The 20,061-nt window shown below is 38.2% G+C and overlaps 1 protein-coding gene across 6 annotated transcripts in view; it reads right to left on the minus strand.

The window, feature by feature from the left end:
* The window catches only part of COL12A1 (collagen type XII alpha 1 chain), a 108,519-nt gene that overhangs the window by 7,485 nt on the left and 80,973 nt on the right, over positions 1–20,061 (minus strand). For all 6 annotated transcript variants that reach the window (XM_070558956.1, XM_070558954.1, XM_070558952.1 and 3 more), the window contains 11 exons: positions 19,752–19,894; positions 19,359–19,468; positions 15,715–15,864; positions 13,949–14,026; positions 12,550–12,636; positions 11,045–11,098; positions 9,874–9,969; positions 8,625–8,678; positions 8,219–8,272; positions 4,338–4,391; positions 2,836–2,907 (listed from right to left, as the gene is read on the minus strand). In XM_070558956.1, coding sequence (XP_070415057.1) covers positions 2,836–2,907; positions 4,338–4,391; positions 8,219–8,272; positions 8,625–8,678; positions 9,874–9,969; positions 11,045–11,098; positions 12,550–12,636; positions 13,949–14,026; positions 15,715–15,864; positions 19,359–19,468; positions 19,752–19,894 — 952 coding nt within the window. The remainder of the gene's footprint in view (positions 1–2,835; positions 2,908–4,337; positions 4,392–8,218; positions 8,273–8,624; positions 8,679–9,873; positions 9,970–11,044; positions 11,099–12,549; positions 12,637–13,948; positions 14,027–15,714; positions 15,865–19,358; positions 19,469–19,751; positions 19,895–20,061) is intronic.

Here is a 20,061-nt window from a genome sequence, read left to right on the forward strand (position 1 = left end):
CGTTTCTGTCACGGCTGGGTAGCTCAGCTGGTTATTGTAGATTGTCCATGAGCTTGATCTTGGTTCAATTCTAGTAAGAACCACTGGGCTTTTTGTCAATTCCCTAACTAAATATATATCTCTAATTTCTTCCAATGATTTTTTGTGCATTGAGTATAAAAGGAACCACCTGTCTCCCTTATTAAATAACTGAATCCAAATGGTGGTCCCACATCCAAACACAAATACACAACATTTGTCCCTACTCTGTCAGACCTCTCACTGGCCATGAGAGGCTCTTGGAAAAAGTTTCCTTATAGTACAAGAAGTTTTTATCTTTTAGTAATGTATTTCCAGGCTGCCAACTGCTATCACGGAAGGAACATCCAAACCACTGACAAATCTGATATTCAGATCATATTACAAACCAAACCACTTCTTACAGTCCCCACCCTTTTGTCTGAACTCCAATATCCCCAAACTGGTCTCCCTACTTCCCATTTTGCCCCTGTCGAGTCTATTCTCCACACAGAAGCCAGAGTGATAGTTTTTAAAGGAAAATTAGATCACGTCACTCTTCTGGCCCCCAGGGCTTCCCATCACACTTAGAATAAAATAAGAATTCCTTACCGTGAGCTAGATGGTCGAGTGATCACCTCAGCCCAGCTATCTGACCTCTCTTCTGTTCCTCTCCCTTCGCTCCCTTTTCTTTGAGTACCTGGGCCTCTCTGCTGGTCCTTCACATGCCAGGTCCACTCCTCACTCCAGGCTTTTCTTCATTCTTTTCCCACTGCCCAGAACCCTCTTCCCACAGATCTTCAAGCAGCTTGCTCCCTCACTCCGTTACAGTGTCACCCCCTCCGACAGGCTCCCCGGCTACTGTCTCTAAAATAGCCACGTTCCCACCACCACAATTACTCTCTAACCCCTTACTCTGTTTCTTTTTTCTGCACGTCACTCCTCATCGCCAGAAACTATCTTGTTTCTTCACGTTTTTGGTCTATATCCCCCACTAGAATCTCATGAGGGCAAGGACTTTGTCTTGTTCACTGCTGTATCTGCAGACCCTAGAACATGCGTGACTAGCACATTTAGACAGTAAACAAATAAGTTTTGAGTAAATGACTAAGAATGTTCCACAAGCAGCTCCTGAAAACATCCCCTCTCTGACATCAACAGGTTACAACAGCTAATGACAAGCTAAGGGCAACTGAGCCAAGCTCTCTGCTAAGACCTTTAGACATCCATCTGCTGGTTTTGGTTTTAGCAATTAAGGGAGGCTAGAATCAAGAAGAAAAGGAAGGGCAATTTGCTACTTAGAAAGATGAGGAAGATAAAGAGCAAAAAGGGGGTAGATAAGGTCCAAATAAATGTTACCAAATTATAATCATAAGAAAAACTGAAGTTTGGCTCTCCCTTTGCCAAAAGCACTAGACTGGTATGGAAACACTATTACTATTTAGTTTGGAGCCTTTTGTAAATTATAGGAATTTTTTTTACATCTACTGTTACTTTGGGATTGCTCCTGGTGTGTTTTTTTAATTTACTGCCACCCTGAGATTGTTCTAGTATATATGATTTGTAGAAATCATCTTTATTGCCAGTACCTAGAGATCACATTCAAGTAAAGGAAGTAGAAATTTCTTTCAGGTTTCTAGCTGCAGCCATCAATTACTTCAGTAATATTCTTATGTAAGACTCTATTCCAGTCATGGTAAAATGAAATAGAATTCTGAATGGGTAGGAAAGTTCCACATACTTTTAACAGCTCTTGTCAAGTTTCTCCATGATTCATTGAGCAAAAGAGAGTAATAAAGTAATGTGCTAGGGTACCCGCAGATTATAAAGCATATCAGGAGTCCTTTCATCTTGATGATGCTTGCTGAATTTTATGTAAACATAGAAGGCGTTCCATGTCACATAAAGATTCTACCCTGTTTGTTTAATATTAAAATTTTTTTTAACTTGGGTTTATGTAACTTGGACAATACTTAAGAAAAGAGACATTCTTTCCGGAGAACAGTCCTGAGAGATCTGTGTCATCACAGACTTAATTATCTTTAAGATTTTTGTATTTTTATATTTAGAATTCTATTCAGACAAAAAAAACTGCTTAAAATAAATTCATGCTTCATACGTACAAATAAGGAAGCGCTTGTAGAAAAGAATATGAAGGCCAACAGTCATTACAAATACTTCTGGATATTTTAAGAACTTCAAATTCAGTTTTAGAGATACTAATTTGAAAATACCAGATATGCATAACACCATCTCAACTATTATTTTAACCAAATCATCTGAGTAAAGGAAAATTAAACTGAATGTAAGTTGGAGCAGGGCAATCTAAAAACGTAAAATAGTGGACGAGATCAATTCTTTTCATTCTGAGACTCATCTTTGAGGACCCACAATGAAAAAGAAAAGAGCAGAGGGCCTGGCTGGAGCAGGCTGACGAGGTGTTAGCGACATCTCTGCACGACGGGGAGAGGTGCCCTCACGTCATCGTCATCAGGTCATCAGGTAGTTCCTGGCGTAAGCAGCATACACTCCTAAAAGGCACGACTGTCCTGCTGACCCGGCTTTCAGTGTTTACACGTGCAGAAGTATGTGTCTGGGCTCATAATCTCATTCTCCTTTTAAAGAAACTCTATGACCCCAATTTCATCCCAGAATATTATAACTCAGAAAGAAAAACTTTAGAACTAGTACCAAGTTAAATCCATGGGCTTAGCATAGTTTCAACAAATGCTTCAAACACATGACAGCAGAGATAACATAAATATGCCAACGCCCTGCAGCCTCCTTGTTACTACGGCCACAGTGCAATGACTCTGCACGCGCCAGCTGTCCTCTTACTGGTCTGCCGTGGTCTCCGGGTTTGCCTGGCTTCCCACTTGGTCCCGTGACTCCTGGAGAGCCGGGGCTGCCCTGCAACACACAAGCCAGGAAGGGAAGGTTGCGATGAAAGGAAAATCCCATCTGAAGTAACTAACACAGTGTGGCCAGTTTTAAAAGCTTTTAAAAGAAATAGCACATATTCACACATTAAGGAGGAGTCAAATCAAATTTTAAGATAAGATGAAGGGGAAAAAACTTGAAAATTCCCATTCAATCTTTATGGACCACAATATATAGCTCTAAAATATATTTCGAAAGCATTTGAAAAATACATAAATACATATAAAACCAGTTTCACAATTCACAGACTGTGATCCTAGTAAATTGGCTACAAAGTGAGTTTGCAGAAAGCAGTTTGTGTTTTTTAGTTTATTCCTATTACAAAACCAGAAAACCCATCAAAAGACAGGAGTGAAAATTCTGGCTGGGAAAGAAATTAAGAGGGTTGCCGGCTTTGTGCTAAATTAGTCGTTGTAGCGGCGACGTCTTCCCTGTCTGCTGGGAGCTGCACTCTCAGCCTAAAAACACCTTTGGTGCATTCTCCACCCTTCCATTCTCTTCCGTCATAGCCATACCACTCACCCCAGCAAAATCATGAGAACTTCTCCCTGTTGCTTTTAACACAGCTTCAAGACATTTTAGCCATATTTTTAGTCTAATACATGTAATATCTACCACCTAATACATTATGTTCTGAAGCCCAAAATTTCCTTAAAATAGACTCATTAGATTTTGTAAAACAATTAATCCTTTACCTCGTCAATTATGCAAATTTTAAGCTCTATAATAAAGACCTAAAATCAAAGTTTACTATACATTTTAAACTCTCCTTTACCTGAGAACATATATATAAAATACAAATAATAAAATTATTTTAACATATGCTCTCAAGTCTTCATATCCTGCCATAAGACATGACGAGCATCCAGCACCTCAAACAAGTTAATTGGGATCTCACCTGGATGCAGGTATATAGATGCCATTTTCAACATCATTGGCTTCAGTATTTTCCCCAAAGATCTTAATTAGAAGACCTACTTGGGTAAAACTTGCTTCCTCAGAATGACTGACAGCTGTTCAGTAACAAAGGTCCTTATAATTAAATATCATAGACCACAGATTCTTAAAATTCTAGAACAGGAATTAACCAGTGAGATCATGAAACCCCACCACTCCAAGTGGGGAGGGAAGGAACTGGGGCACTAACCAACTAGTCGCCAAATTAGTTAAGCATATTTTTTCAAATATAACCTGATTAAACAGAAAGACTTTATATTTTAACATATCTGTTTTCTCTAGCCCATCTTGACTTAGGAAAATAAAACACACAGTTCCCTTGATGGTGCACCCACAGTACAGATGAAATGTGCCTCAAAGGTTGGGTTACCAGGCTGTTCCCTCAATGATGGGGCAGGGAGTTTGGGCTGGGGCAACAACAATGTAACCCATTCCATTCTTACCGGTGGCCCAGGGGGACCCCTGGGTCCCATTGCACCATCTTTTCCAGTAAAGCCCTATTGTAAAAATGAAATTAATATGGATTAGTGAAATACTGACCAAGTGAAAAGGAAAAACAATAAACAGGTGGCTAAGAGTGAAGGGTGAGGAATTTAACCCAATTGCAGGTGAACTTTCAATATAAAAACAAATATACAGAAAAAGACCTGTCCAACTTGTTATGCCTTTTCCTGATAATTAATTTCTATATTCATTCGTTTATATAGTTATAAATAAAATTACTTTAAGAGTCAAACTACTCCAAAGAAGGTAGATTCTTTTTATGAAGATACCAGCTTTTAGAAGAGTGTAAAGAATTCCAAAGGAAGACTGATCCTTTCTGCTGAAAAGTCAATGTCCACAAACTGGCCCAGGAAGGATCAAAGTGGGGTGAAAGGAACGTTGGTGAGAAAAGTACACGACATCAGAAAAGATGAAGGAGAGGCCAACCACCTGACAGAAAACTCCCTCCCTCCTTCCCCACGCTATGACCAGACAGCCAGGGCAGGACTACCGACGGCCGAGCTCCTGGCGAATTTCTCTCCTCTGCACAAAAAAGAGGCGGAGCTGTCCTCACTGCCCACCACTCAAAAGAAAGAAAATGCTCAGTCCTCAGTTAATTTTTTAGTGGCCGGTCTCTCCCCATCTCACACAAAAGGCCAGACCCGCATCAGTGTCCAGTTGATTGGGAAGCAAAGAGGGGCCCCAGGAGCACAGCGCATCTCTGGCAGGCTCGAGCTCTGGCTCTCACGCGGCTCTCTGGACAGTGCCAAGTGACCTCTGCCTGGAATGAGTCACTCTGCTGCCCAGCCAGCATTCATCCCAACAGCAGATCTCTGAAATCCAGCCGAGGATTTCTGAGTCAGGTCGTTTTTTATGATTGTTGCATTCTTCTGTCAAAGGAGATTTTTGTCTTATTTTCTGCAGAGAATAAGAGTGATAATTTCATCCATATTCTTGGATTCTAGCAAAAATGAAAAACATTTGGGTCACTGCCTGCATTAAGTATCCACCCTTCCATTGATTTACAACAAAGGAAGTTTAAATTATTTCTTTAAAACTGTGTTAAAAATCTATCACCCCCTCCCCACATTTTATTTTTTTTGTCAGAAACTTATAGTGATAAAGATTTCAGACTGTTTTCTGGAAGATCTAGGCCTGCTTAGCAAAAAACAGACTCCAAGTTCATCTGATGTGCCATCAACATTGCTTCTGAGAGCCACTTCAGAAGCAGAAATGCTCTGGTAGTATTGCTTGAACAGTTTGAATAGCATTTCTTCCATCTGAGTTTCTCCAACTGCTATATAGGAGACTTTTTTAAAGTAAGTATCATATTTCTCAATAATCCTCCTTCAGTCAGTCTAAGAACTTCCTGATCAACCATTTTCTTTTTTTCCAGGTTTACTGAGGCATGACTGACAAATAAAAAATGTATATATTTATGGCATACATGATGTTTTGATATACGTATACATTGTGAAATGATAACCATAATCAAGATAATTAAGATACCCATCACCTCACAGTTATTTTTTCAGTGTGGCGAGAACATTTAAGATCTACTCTATCAGCAAATTTCAAGTATACAATATAGTATTATTAACTGCAGTCACCATGCTGTACAGTAGATCCCCAGAACTTATTCATCCTGCATAACTGAAGCTTTGTACCCTTTGGCCAACACCTCTCCTCTCCCCACCTCCTCTGCCCCTGGCATCCACCATTCCACTCTTTGCTTCCATGAGTTCAGCTTCTTTAAAGTCTATACATAAGTGAGATCACACAGTATCCACCTTTCTGTGCTTGGCTTATTTCACTCAGCATAATGTCTTTCAGGTTCAAGGTTCATCCATGTTGTTGCACATGACGGTATTTCCTTCTTTTTAAGGCTGAATAGTAGTCCATTGTGTATATAAATGTGATATATCACACATATACATATATACATACATATAGATATATGTGTGTATATATATGTATGTGATTTTCTTTATCCATTCATCCATCGATGGACACTTAGGTCTGATCAACCATTTTCTTTTAGGAGGAACATATATCTAAGTTGGAGTGAAGAGGACTTTATTCTGATATCAGAAGGGCTACCCATCTGCAGAGCTGTTTGCTATAGTTTTATTCACTCTCCATTTTCAAAGCTGCCACAGTTCTTGCTGTTTCCCCCATGAGGGAATGGCTGAGGAGCCCCATGGCTGTTTTCATAGATATACATGTATTAGATACCTGTACAGGTGTTTTATTGTTATCTTCTAACAGTCCCCAAAGGTGTGCCTCCTTGTGAAAATCATCTATGCTGAAGACAACCCAGGCATCTTCTTCCTTCGAACTCCATCTTGGTCACAAGTCCTCCTTCCTTTCCATGGTCCTTGGGCTTGCTCTCCCAAGCTTTCTTCTCTTTTCTTCCACCATGCGGTTCAAGTTTCCTTCTTTCTTTTTTTTTTTTAAGCTGAGATGCCTGTCCCTCAAGTCGATCTAACTTTCCAAAGTTGTTTATGTTCCACCAGCTGTGCACCCTACTTTCAGCATTAGTAAGAGGAAACTGGGTGGTAAGCAGGGTACAGGCTGTGAGGGAAAGAAGAGAATGATTCCTGAAAAGTCCCCTCACCCTCAACCTGGGAGACCTGGGTGGCCTCACCCTAAAGTTGGATTCACAGATTAGAATTTGAGAGTGGAAAAGCACAGTCCTTCCCACTCCCTCATTTTTCAGAGAAGCAGTAATGGTTGTGATGGCTGCCTGACCACCAGTTCAGAAAGAGGATATTGATGGTTGTGCACTGGTGACCCACCACATCTGCATGAAGCCCACATGGGCAGATGTGATGGGCCCAACAAGGTTTCAGGTGTAGCAGCAGCAAGCATGTCAGCCTATCATCACTATTACAGTATTTGGGGGTTTGTTTTCTGATTGAATAGACTGACTTGTCACCCTTGTAATCTACTATTGTCCCTTATTATGATATAAGAATTCAAAAAACTAAAGTGCCAGTCTCAAAAGAGTCAGAAGAACATATATATATATGTAAGATCCTGCTGGTAGTCATATATTTTAACTTAATTCATTAGTCAGAATACAGACTATTCTCGGACTGTTGTCGGAACCAGAAGATGCTGAAAAATCGTTAGTTCCTTGGTTCTGAGCAATTCTAAAATCGCTTATTAAAGCGTTCATGGTCTCCTATGAAACCAAATGTCTCTACAGTGTTAAATAGAGCATAAAGGCCACGTTCACTGTGCTGCTCATTGACTTGTCCTGGAAAATATTGGTTTTCCGCACTAATTTCATCGTAAGTCAATAGCAAACCTGAAAGTTGCCACAAGTGAGCAAAATCCCTACTAAGTACCAGTTGTCTCTCTCTTCCCCGTGGCCTAGAAGTAGTATTTGAGATTTAAAGGTGTAAGAAAGATGTCCTGACTTCACTGAAAGTGCCATGGAAATAAGACTACTCTCAGAGTTACATAAAAGCTGCCTCATAACAAAGATTTTAATTTTAGGATTTAAAACAATTTGCTAGGATTCTGAAATCTCTTTCTAATCAGGTTAAATTCTTTTTATGGACTTCTTTTTCTGAATATGATAAAAAGTAAGAAATGTTCCCCAAACTAAAATTTCAAGGACTTGCCTAAAGTCCCACCATTTTGTTTCATGGACCTGGAGATAGATCTGGTGTTGTATGACCCTGATCCACTGACAGTAGCTTTTCAGCCTTCTGTGAGGTATGTGAGTTCTGCATTTTCAGCCACACAAACTGAATTGTGGAGGGTTCCTCATTAATAAGCAACAATGTGATATCATTTCCAACATCTTTATATCCTGCCCAAGAAAACTTACTCTATCTCCTGGGGGTCCCATTGGACCAGGTGGGCCAGGTAATCCTGGGGTTCCCTACACAAAAGGAAACAAACAAATGAAACACAGTAATATACCTCCTGTGGGGGAAAGATGCTTGTTATTCTCCAAAATGTTTGGAGAAAACGAAAAGTTCAGGGGGCTCTGAAGAGAAACAGAAAACCAGAACAAAGCACAGTCTAGCCATACAGTAGATGCTCAGTCAACAGGCTGGTGCCTGGACTGAACAGCACGTGCTTCAAAGGCTAAGACCAGGCATGAAATGCACATAACCAGCCAGGTTTCTGCTGTGCTGCTTAACCTTGGCTCATCTTCTGAGGCACTACAGAGGCGGCTTTTCAAATAGCACTTGACAAGCGAAGGAAAAGGCAAGTTCAAGAACACTTACAGATCGGCCTGGAAGTCCCGGCTCTCCAGCATCCCCTTTCACCCCTTGGCGACCCTAGAGCAAGAAGCAGGAAAACAGCTCTCAGGGGTCCTACAAAGACTATGTGCAAAGGGGAGACATGAGTCATTTCTGACATCTCCCCATCACTTCATAAATCCAATGTAAGCATATTTTTGAAGAGAGATGAATAAATCATTTTTGAATTGATGCTCACTTTTTAAACTACAAATGCTATGTTATAATTTCCACTAATAGTGTTATGGGATAATTTTATATAATTATGGGATAATATATCTACTTTAAAAGGACATGGTTTAACATGAGATTTTCATAGAAATAAAATACGAAGGAAAAAACTATTTTTTATTTAATATAGTTAATTTGGTGCTAATTTTAATAGAAAGATATTCAATGAAATGTTGTAACATAATTCTGGTCATTATAACTACATGCTGGAAGACACTTGTTACAAAGGCAAACAGAATTAAGCAAAACTGATATGTTTTATTTAGTAGTAATAGTAGGAAAAGGCAGAAGCCCCTGAAACTCCCTTTTCGACCAAGAAACTGAAGGAAATGTGCTCAACACTTCTGACCGAGAAAGTCCTGTTCCACCACAGTCGCATTTCCAGCTATAACTGATAGAGATTTCGTTTTTCTTCTAAATGCCAAAATAATGTATCTGTCCTCTATTACGGCATCTTAAAAGAGAGCTCTAAACTCTACCCAGTTATTGTATCTTATTCATGTACTGTGTTTATCTTAAGGTATAGAAAAAAGTTAGTAGTTAAATAAAATATGAGCCTTAAAAGGTAAAACACATTTTATAACTTCAAATTAGCATTTGGACCTAAGGTAAACTTTTTATTAAAATTTTTTTCAAGAAGTAATGACGTAGATAAATAATACAAGCTTGCCTGAAGTCATGAATATTAGAAAAGGACCCCAGGGCTGCCAAAAATTAGAAGCAGCTTCAAAGCTTTCAGGATGTTGAAGGCTTTATATATCACTTATAAAAAATTTTTTAAAGGTCAGATAAGTAGCAATAATTTTTTTCTACACAGTTATGTTTTCTTACATACACTATTTACATATCTGAAGTTTTAGTCACAGGAAGCCATCTCAATGACTAACCTTGTTGAGTTCCCTGAGAAAACATTTGAGTTTGGCAAAATATAGTAAAAAATGTTCCAGTTAAACTCAATGTTAAGCCACCACGCTCACGTAATACAGAAAGCCTCTGTGCTTACTTGTTCTCCCGGAATAGACAGTCCGTTGGGTCCCTGGGGGCCTGGTGGACCCTGGGGGCCTGGAGGACCTGTATCTCCACGAGGGCCGGGGGGCCCCTAAAATGCACAAGACAAAAGCAACCACAAAGTCATGGAGCGCCCTTCTAGTGCTAGCATCCAGTCAGAAACTTGTCCCCATTACTCTAGGACTCCAACCATAAGATCTTTGCAAGCATTTTGGAAATCTATATGTCTACAAAAGTATTTATTAATGCAATTCCTTTCTTCTCATTCCATTCTTCCTTTACTACTCATTAAGAAAACAAGTGGAAAGTACAATAAATTCACAAGAGCACTTAAATTTCCAAAAGTCTTATTCGAAGTGGATTTTTAAAGGAAGCAAAATACATTGAATATAATATATTCATATATTTACATTCATAGACTCATATGAGATCAAAGCTCAAATTTCATCGGATTTGATTTATTTTAAGCTAGTACTGACTTCTCTTGGACTTGGGCTTATTTCTGGGACTAACATACATGTAACTCAGGAAAGGGAAGAACAGATATCCACTGAACAGATACTCTATGGTGGAGCTGCCTTGCAATGTGTCGAGGCGGAAAAGACAGACCCAGGTTAGCATCCCAGCCTCACCATTCCTAACTGGATTAGCTTATTATAAGTGATATTATGACAAAAATTACACATGATCTCCACAATATATTCCCCTAAGAAACTTGAGTTGTTTTACGGAAAACCAGTATGGAACTGGTAGAAGGGCCTGTGATCCCCAGTGAACACATATGTGGCCGCTCAGCTCTTTCTCTGAAAAAGAGCAGCAGAACTAGCCCCAACCTCTCCAGCTCTCTAGTGGGACTCTGCTCCCGGGGGTCTTCCAGTGATGGCCAGGACGCCCCCTCTGCTTTCCTAGGTTGCACAGAGCCCTTAGGTTCTTCTGCAGATTCCCCAGGTGCAATTCCTACAGCAGTGAGAACTCCCGAACCTTTCTTTCTCTGGCCAGTCTAATCCAACATTTTGACATCCAGAGACAAGACAAAGATAATCATGTTGCCTAAGGCACACTAAACTTGAGCTTGCTCAAGGTCACAAACCCCTTTAAGTGTAAATTTGAAAAAGCAGACTTCAATATACAGATGAAAATTTAAATGCACTCTAAAATATACTTACAACTGCCCCACTGATACCTCTTTCACCTCTGGGACCTTTAGCACCGGGTCCTCCCTAAAATATACAGTAAGAGTACATTTTAGGGTGAACATAAGGAAAGCAGGACGAAGCTGACATAGGAAAATCGCTTCAAGAAGCAGTGCACTCCCCAGACAACAAACACTTCTACAGTTACTTACAAAGTATTCAAGCAAATATTTCATCTCATACAAATATGCAGGGAAAGAGAATTTCAAAACTTTGTATATTCTAAGTGTCTCATTTTTTACATTCTGAACTTTTCTTAATTGTTAGCAAATTTTGAGGTTCATTTGAAAATTTGAGATTTACTGGAAAAAGCAATCATGACTTAAATACAGTAAGGGGAAAAATCTGTTTTGGAATTACATGAATGCCTTCTTTAGGGAAAATAATATGCAGAAAGACAAGTATCTTGAATCTCTCAGAGTCTCGGAACATGTGGTTTAGTAACAGGAATTCAGAGACCACTGAAAGAGAGGGATAAATATGCTCGTGACATCCACTAATGTTATCTTACAGTTAGAGGAAAAATCCCTACTTCTCAAAAACATCCAAGTCACATCCAAGACATAATTTTATAATTACAAATATAGATCAGGTATGTCATTGGTAATAAAAATAAATTGATGGTAATTCCAGTGACATTTTGATTCTGTATATGAAAAGCTGGTTTGTAATTAACCTAAAATCAATTTACATTATTTGCTATGACTCAACTATAGTAAAATTTTGTGTTCTGATTATCTCTGAGCTGTTCCTGTGTTAATTAGCCATTTTCTTAAAAGAAGCCAATAGGGTTTAGAGGTGTTGATGCCACCGCACAAAACCAGTCCAGGCAGATGTTGGATTGGCCAAATCAAGGGGCTCCACATTGATTAACGAGATGGATCTCTGGCAGCCTTCAGGCTTTTGTCTTGCACTTTCTTGGCTCCCCTCCCCCCATGAATAGACCTGGTCATAGTCTTCTCATTCAAGTTATTCCAAACCTCAGTACTTTCACCCAGAGTTTATGACATCATCACATATGTAAATTATCCTCTTTATATGTTATTCTCATGATCTATCTGCCGCCTAAGGTACACATGTCCTCAGTTCTAAACAAGCTGTTCTTGGGTCAGCCTCTCAACTCTGGCTCCATAACATACATGCGAGGAGCTTTCAGGAGATGGAAGGAATTTTCAACATCATGCGATTACAGATGGAAATGCAGATTCACACCTTTAAGAGAAAAGCTCTTGAATACTAGCCGATTTCATTCTTGCCAGCATGGCTGGAAAAATGTGTTTAAATGTGTTCAAATTTTCTTCTCAATTTACTCCATTCCAGATCTCAAAACACACTACAAACATGGCCTCCAACTTAGCTTGCTCTGTCCTAGAAAACATGGACGGCTGGAAGCATTTTAGGCACCACACACTGGCAAGAGGATGATCACTCCAAAGGTTTAACAGGAAAACCTGGAAGGACTGTTTCCGTTTCCTTACCGCAGGGCCCGGCGGGCCTGGAGGTCCAACACTGTCCTGCGTGCACGTGCAGGCATTTGGAAGAGCAGGGCATTTCGCCTCATCTCTCTGAAATTTGGAAAAGAGCGTTTACCTATGAATTGAGGGTAAAAATAACTTCTCATCCACCACCCCCACTTACGCATCTGGGAAACGAGGAAATCTTTTTCTCAACTTGAAGAAATGAGTTTTAGTTATCGTTACAAATAATCTTCTGCTGAGCCTTGCTGTGCTCCCTTACGTCTTCATGTTTTACTTTAACAAACCTCACAAGAAAGAAATGCTTACAAAACCACCACCAGGACCGCTGGTAATTTAATCCAATTTTCTCTAATCTGGAGTTAGAGAAATGCTAGGGATCTCAGATAATCGATGCCCATTTCATTCAGAATAAAATTTGAAATCCTTCCCATGGCCTACAACGCCTTAGCTATTCTGCAAACCAGTGCACACAACTGTGCCACCACACGGCCTACTCCTCTCCCCTCTCACTCCAGCCCCGCTGATCTTAATGGTTCTCGGGTGTTTAGGGCACACTGTGGCCTTAAGGCCTTTGCACTTACAGCTCCCTCTGGCTGGAATGCTCCTTCCCCATTATCCACACTGTTGCTCCCTCACTTCATTCAGGTCTCTGCTGAAATCTCGCCTTATCACTGGGGTCTGATGGTACTCACCTGGCTAACATCCCCTGATTTGTTTTCCATCCTAGGACTTTTCACTCTATAATGTAGTATATATCTACATCTTAATTCTTTCTCTTCCCCTGCCTTTCACTGGAATATTCACTTTTCACTGCTGTGACTCCAGCACATAGAATAGTGCCTGGCTTATAAAAGGTGCTCAGCAAATATTTGCTGAATAAATAATGCACACTCAAGCTGTGGACGGATGCAGTTCATTGCTTGCTAAAAGCTTCAAACCCATCATCAGTATTCAACTTTCTAACTATTACCACTTACACAGATACTTGGAGGAAACCCATCATCTCAAAAACAAATATGGTTATCTCTACAATAAACCGGAGATATCCACAGAGGTGATGGCTTATTCTGTAAAATGCTGATATTTTACAAGCAATAGGAAGGCTTTGCAATAAGTGGGTTTATCAAACATGCTGACTCAGCAGGACTTTTCTTACTAATCACCCTGACTGTCAGGGAGAATGTCCAGATATGGTCTTGTGCATTCCTGGCTTTCCAGAGAAGGGTCACTGGCCTGAGCTGTGGCAGCTGATGAGCATGCACATAATGTGGGTCCCCTGGCTCGATCCTGGAGATGCAGTCGCTGAGTGCTACTTCCTCTCCCAGACCAGCCACATCCGCATGCCTGATTCCTGGGGGACTCATAAAACCACAACAGGATACCATCCCACTTTACTTACCCTAGAGGGAATATCACAGCATCTGTCTCTACTGGTCCACACTGGGCTGCAGACGATATCAAAATTCTGGATTTGGAACTGCAAACAACCAACAGCAACATCAGCTAAAGATGCAGGAAAAGCATTTTATGTTACTGTTTCCACGTTTTAACCCTTGCCAACTTCTGACATAGACTCTCTCCAGGGTGCAAGCCCTTGGGAGCAACACAATCCTTACTTCCTCAGGAAAAAACATAAAAACCTACACCTAAGAGAAAGAGATAGCAAATCAGAATGCACCTGTGAAATTCCCACTGCTGACTCACTTCCTTAGCTAAAAGGAAATATTTGATTCCGTTTTGTTTTTTTGAGAACATTAATTTATTTAAGAGTTAAGATTATGTTTAAGGATTTGAAAACTGCACATGTAAGCCAACTTTTAAGAGTCTACCTTCATAGAAAAATAACATTAAAAAAATTCCTCACTTATTCTAAAATTGATGTTCTTCTGCTCCTAAATTCTTACCTAGAGTGACTAATAACTTTTAATGACTACCCTCAGCTTAATGATTTCAATATAGTATATACTTTGTATCTTTCTACACTTTAAAAGTAAAGTTTTTTTGATAAAAATGAAAAGATTATTTAGACATAGCCATTCTTTTATAAACCTGATATAATTATTCTATTTAAATATCAATCCAATATTCAATTAAAAGTCTGGATTTTAATCACAATTATATTAAATTTGCACTAATTGTCTCTATACTGTGTAATAAAAACTTCACTTTTGAATCTAGGAGAAGAAAATCCTATCCACTTAGAAAGCTAAATGAAATAACTGCAATTTTAATTAATTAATTTATTTATTTGGTGAGGAAGATTAGCCTTGAGCTAACATCTGTTGCCAACCTTCCTCTGTTTTCTTGAGGAAGATTGTTGCTGAGCTAACATCTGTGCCTATCCTCCTCTATTTTGTGTGTGGGATGCCACCACAGCATGGCTTGATGAGCGGTGTGTAGGTCGCAGCCCAAGATTCCAACTCGTGAAACCCAGGCTGCAGAAGCGGAGCGCACAAACTTAACCACAGTGCCAACGGGCCAGCCCAATAAATGCAATTAAAAACAATAATAGAAGCCAAAGTTGTTAGCCCTTCTCTTAGAACAATATTATTATTAATTGACATTTAATGCGAACTTAATTAGCCTGGTACAGTGAAAACCTTAGATTTAAAATTTGATTACTAGATAGCATTGTAAATAGAGTTGGCATGCTCCTGCCTCAAACTGGAGTCAGTGAAAGTTGTGAATAATGCAGTCCGCTGGCTGCCCCACTACAGGGATCTTCCTTCTGAGACAGACAGATGAGGACCCCTCCATAAGACAGCACGGTTCCAGTGACAGTCACAGCCAGGACCACAATGCTAATGTCCTGATCGCACAAATCTGTATTAACAATTACTATCTTTGAAGAACAAAAATGAATCATTTTAGATTTCATTGATTATCCTAGCAACTCGTTGTGTTGCACTCTCCAATTGGACCCTATTTCAAGATGACTACATGATGTTCTCTGGTGCCCTGACTTCTTATTTTGTTTCTAGCAGTAAAGCATAATATTAGGTTCTATCGGTACCACAGTTTCTCAATGTAATTTTTCCAATGTTTTGGTCTGAATAAGAAATTTGACAATTTAAAACTCACTGAGGAAGAAAACCTCACTGATTACTTTAAAAATGCCATTTCAGTCTTAACACAAGGTAAGAAAAATGAAAGCACGTTACTTACTGTGGCTGATTTCCTCTCCCCTTTAAGTAGTTTTCCAAGAATTTCATAACCATCAGTTGTGATATTTCCAGCTTCTTTGATGTCTTTTTCTATAATTTCATAGCAGTCGATGTAAATCTTAACACTGTTTGAAGTCACTACAATATGAACCTAAAAAGATCATTTGTTTCCATTATAAAATTGCTACCCCCCAAAATTGTCTGACTTCTGCATATTTCAGATCACAGATTAAAAGATGTGTTATTCAAGCTATTCTCATCCCAAATCAAGAGTCTTGTACTAAAAATCCAACAACCATGTTGCAATGTCAATGTCATTTATAAACCACATCAAATTAAGTGAGCCACTTAACTTCTCTGGGTCTCAGTTTCCTTCCTCCACACACATATGCATAATTTTTTATTTTCCCACATGTACTCTTACTGAGATGACCAGAGATAATGTAGTAGATGAGATGACTCTGTAAACTATAAAGAACTATTCAAATACAAGTTACTAAATCATCAATATATTATTATACTCGGTACAAAGGAATCTCAAACGTCTTCCACTGGTTTTGCTAAATTCAATTTTTAATTTGTTATTCTCTAAGCTCGGTCAAAAAGAGCTTGCACACCATATAGATACCTAACACAGTAAAGAACTAGCACGTGTCTTCCATGGACATTCAGCTGTGGAAATCAATAGACTCAAGATTCAATTTCCCTATAAGGAAAGAATCTATGGTGATTTATTTTTTGTCTGATATTGAGGACATTCGGAATTTTTAGAAGTCTTTTAGTACAGATAATTAATATAACATTTGTACTTCAATAATGTAAAGAATGGCTGTGGGTAATCTCTGAGTGTCTAGTTATGCTCATAGCTCCCCTTATCACAGCACAGATCCTCAAGTAAGCACTTAAAGATTGCTTTGAAAAGTCTGGCTCCAAGTTAAAAGCAACAGAAATTCCCTTAAATGCTTTGAGTCAATAAGTATAAGGACAATCTCTAGAGATGTTTTTAAATAGTAAATATTTTTCCCACATAGAATCACCACCAAGACACTGATTTAGCATCTCTATGAGTGGTAAGTATGAATTACATATTGCTTTTATATACAAGTTATGTATAGCTTATCAAAGAGAAACTTTAAACGCCCCAGGGCCATCTTCTAATACTGAATTCAAGAAGAACATCATGCAAGCCTTCTCAAAATATTTATTAACTAACAAGAACTAAAACTTCTTTGTTGGCTCTTGTATGAACAATTTCAGAGGCAAACATTCGCAAAGTATTTGAAAAGTAGTATCCAGAAAAATTATTTCAAAGTCAAAACTTTTAATTTGTAGCAAAACTATTCCAAATACACCTGTCATTCAATGTTAACACATGCTAAAAATATATTTTGCTACAATCTCTTCAGTGTGTTTTATTGCATTTTAAACTCATGCACAATTACATTTCTGAGTGGGCTCTTCATCTGTAGACCATTGTCTCAAGTAGTAAGGGACTATTTCCCAACTGTGAAATATTGTTGGTCACAGACTAGTAGAAAGAAATAGGAATATTCTTGTCAACTCATCTACCTTCCCAAGCTCTGCCATTCCCTAAAACTTTATTTTTCATCTATTCCACTTTTTCCTCTTATTACAAATTTCTCACTTGGATCTACATCATCTATTACAATCAAATGAAGACACTAAAAGCTTTTCAAGGGAATCCTCAAGAAGAGATAGTTGTCTGTCATGCCCTACTTAAGGTCTTTTAGCTTAACTCCTCTCTCCCAGGAGCCCCTGCATGTCATTTTCACTCATTTCCTGCTATCAGAGTACCACTCATTCTCATCCGCGGGACTGCAGAACTTCAGCTCCCGAATCAGACGGATGAAGAAAGTACAGCGTTTGAATCCTTGGTCAGTGAAGAATGTAAACAGCCAAGAGTGATTGAACTTGGAACTTGAATTGATGAGATAAATGAGAGTAGCTTAAAAGAATGAGGTGGGGGAATGGAGGAGGAAAAAGAGCATAGTGAAAAGTAGAGGAGAAATTAAAAGAAGAAATTTGAAAAAAAAAATAGGTAGAGAATTTGAGGAGAGAAGAGAGCTTGTGAGATGGAGAAAGAAGAGGCATTATTTAAAACCTAAGAATCTCTCTCTATAAAGGCAAATAAAGAAGGGAATGTAAAAAAAAATTAACTTGATTTGCAATAATTAGTAACTGTCCCTATAGACCTCTGCAAAATATTGCCTTTTTTTGCTCAAGTAAAATGAAGCTTTTGATGAAAGTTGGAAATTAAAAAATAATAGTTCCTAAATGCTTGTCAATTGGTTAACAGAAGACTAATTTCTAATATCTTCAGTGGGTATGGAAGGAAAAATAAAATAGTCCTTTTTAGCAAGGTACTCAAGTATAAGTTTAATAAGTGTATCAATGAGCCAAAAAAGATCATAAGAACTTTGCCAGATTCAACATCTATTATCAGATAAGAAGCGGTTGAAGCTAATAACATTTGTCAAACTGGAATTCGCTTTCACAATGAGGCATTTACTTTACTGAACTTCACGTGAAGAGCTCTACGCTGTTAAGGAGAGAAGCCATTACAGATCTTTGCTTTTCCTTCCTCACTAATGTGCACGCTGAAGCCTCTGAGGGACACGAGGACAGTCCCTTGCCATCCTTACCAAGAATTTGATCCATGAATAAGAAAAGCATTCTGGAAAAACATTCAGGAATAGAATCAGCAAGAAACCCAGCTAAATCTACTTAAGTACAGGAAAGTTCTTCAATTTTCACTTGAGAATCAGATTAAACTGGAAATATTTGTCTTCTGTGTATGGGAACTAACTTTGAGTGCCACACTGGAGAAACTGCAGACCACTTGTGCAAGAAGTGGTGTTCCTTCAGTTAACTTAATCCAACAGATGAAGAAATACCATTAAAAATCTGTTTCTAACCTAGATTGTTCTTTTCATTTCTAATGCTCCCAACTTCAGTACTCTTATTCGTCAATTAATCATCCTTGAGAAACCTGAGAGAAAGTCTCTATTACCCTTGAATGTTGACATACAGAAAATTCGAGACCAACAAGAATAGACAGCCCCCTAAGAGCGCATCTTAGAACTTTTAATAAGATTTTTTAGAAAATTCATGAGTGTGTTCATGTAAAAGTTAATCTCATAGCATTTATCTTAATTATTTTGGTAAATAATGATAACTTTTGGCCTGGTATGTTTTCAATAAATGAGCAAGCAGAAGCAGCTTACTGTACTCTATAAAAGAACAATTTTATCAATTAAAATACAACACACAAAAATTAAGCTTTTGAAACAAAACGATATAAAGGTTCACAATAAAATGGTAGGTAGAAAAAACAGGCATACAATATTGTATATACTACATGACTCAAATTTTAAAAAGATATTACCATTGAAAATGTATCAAAATGTCAATCGTAATTATCTCTTGATTAGTAGAATTATTGTTTTATTTTAAATTTTCTTCTTTGAATTAACCAAATTCTCTAGAATAAGATTTTGTTTTTAAGAGACATAGCTATGTTTCTATCAATTTAGCATGCCTTTTTAATAAATAACAAAATTAATTAGTTTAAATTTTTGGCATATTCTTTTTTATATAGATAACCAGATAATCTTATGTTTTTACCTTATGAAAACTTCCATAAAATAATGTCTTCACTTCATCTGTATCAAATGTAACAGTTTGCACCTCACCTCTTGTATCCTTGTTAAAGAATGATAATGTCTTGCTAGAAGCTGTAATCAACACATAATTGTTATCAAATCACATGCCTCATATACTTTATATTGAAAGTGTTAACAAATCTTGTTGGAAAGACTTCTAAAAAATTCGATAATTTCAGTTGAGATAAAGGGTAATTAGATTATTTACTGATATATTTTAAAAACTTTAAACATAAAAGCATATATAAAGTAAATATATATATTCAGAAGGTTCTTAAAGGGAAAAGAGAAAGAAAGAGAAAACATCATCGAAAATATGTATGCATGTGCCTTAAAATAAGAAAAGAATCCTTACGGTCTGCAATCACTCCAACTTGTGGCTTGTAGTCTCTGTCTGTGATTTGCCAAATTGCAAAAGGGTCACTGGGGGTTTCTGGGAGAAGTCTGAACAATAATATAATTGTGTACGAAGGAGGGAGTCCATTTGGGTGTACTTCTCTGTTGGAGAAAACAAAATTAATTAACTAATTAATTAATTCAGGAGGACTTCTCATCAGAAATAGAGAATATTTTAAATCTTTGGACCAGAATCTCATTATGGGTAGTATTAGAAGCCATGTATAATAATCTGACTACCTAGTAGAAGGGGAAACACTTAGGGAAGA

This window comes from Equus przewalskii, chromosome 9, assembly GCF_037783145.1.
Source record: "Equus przewalskii isolate Varuska chromosome 9, EquPr2, whole genome shotgun sequence".
Lineage (NCBI taxonomy): Eukaryota > Metazoa > Chordata > Mammalia > Perissodactyla > Equidae > Equus > Equus przewalskii.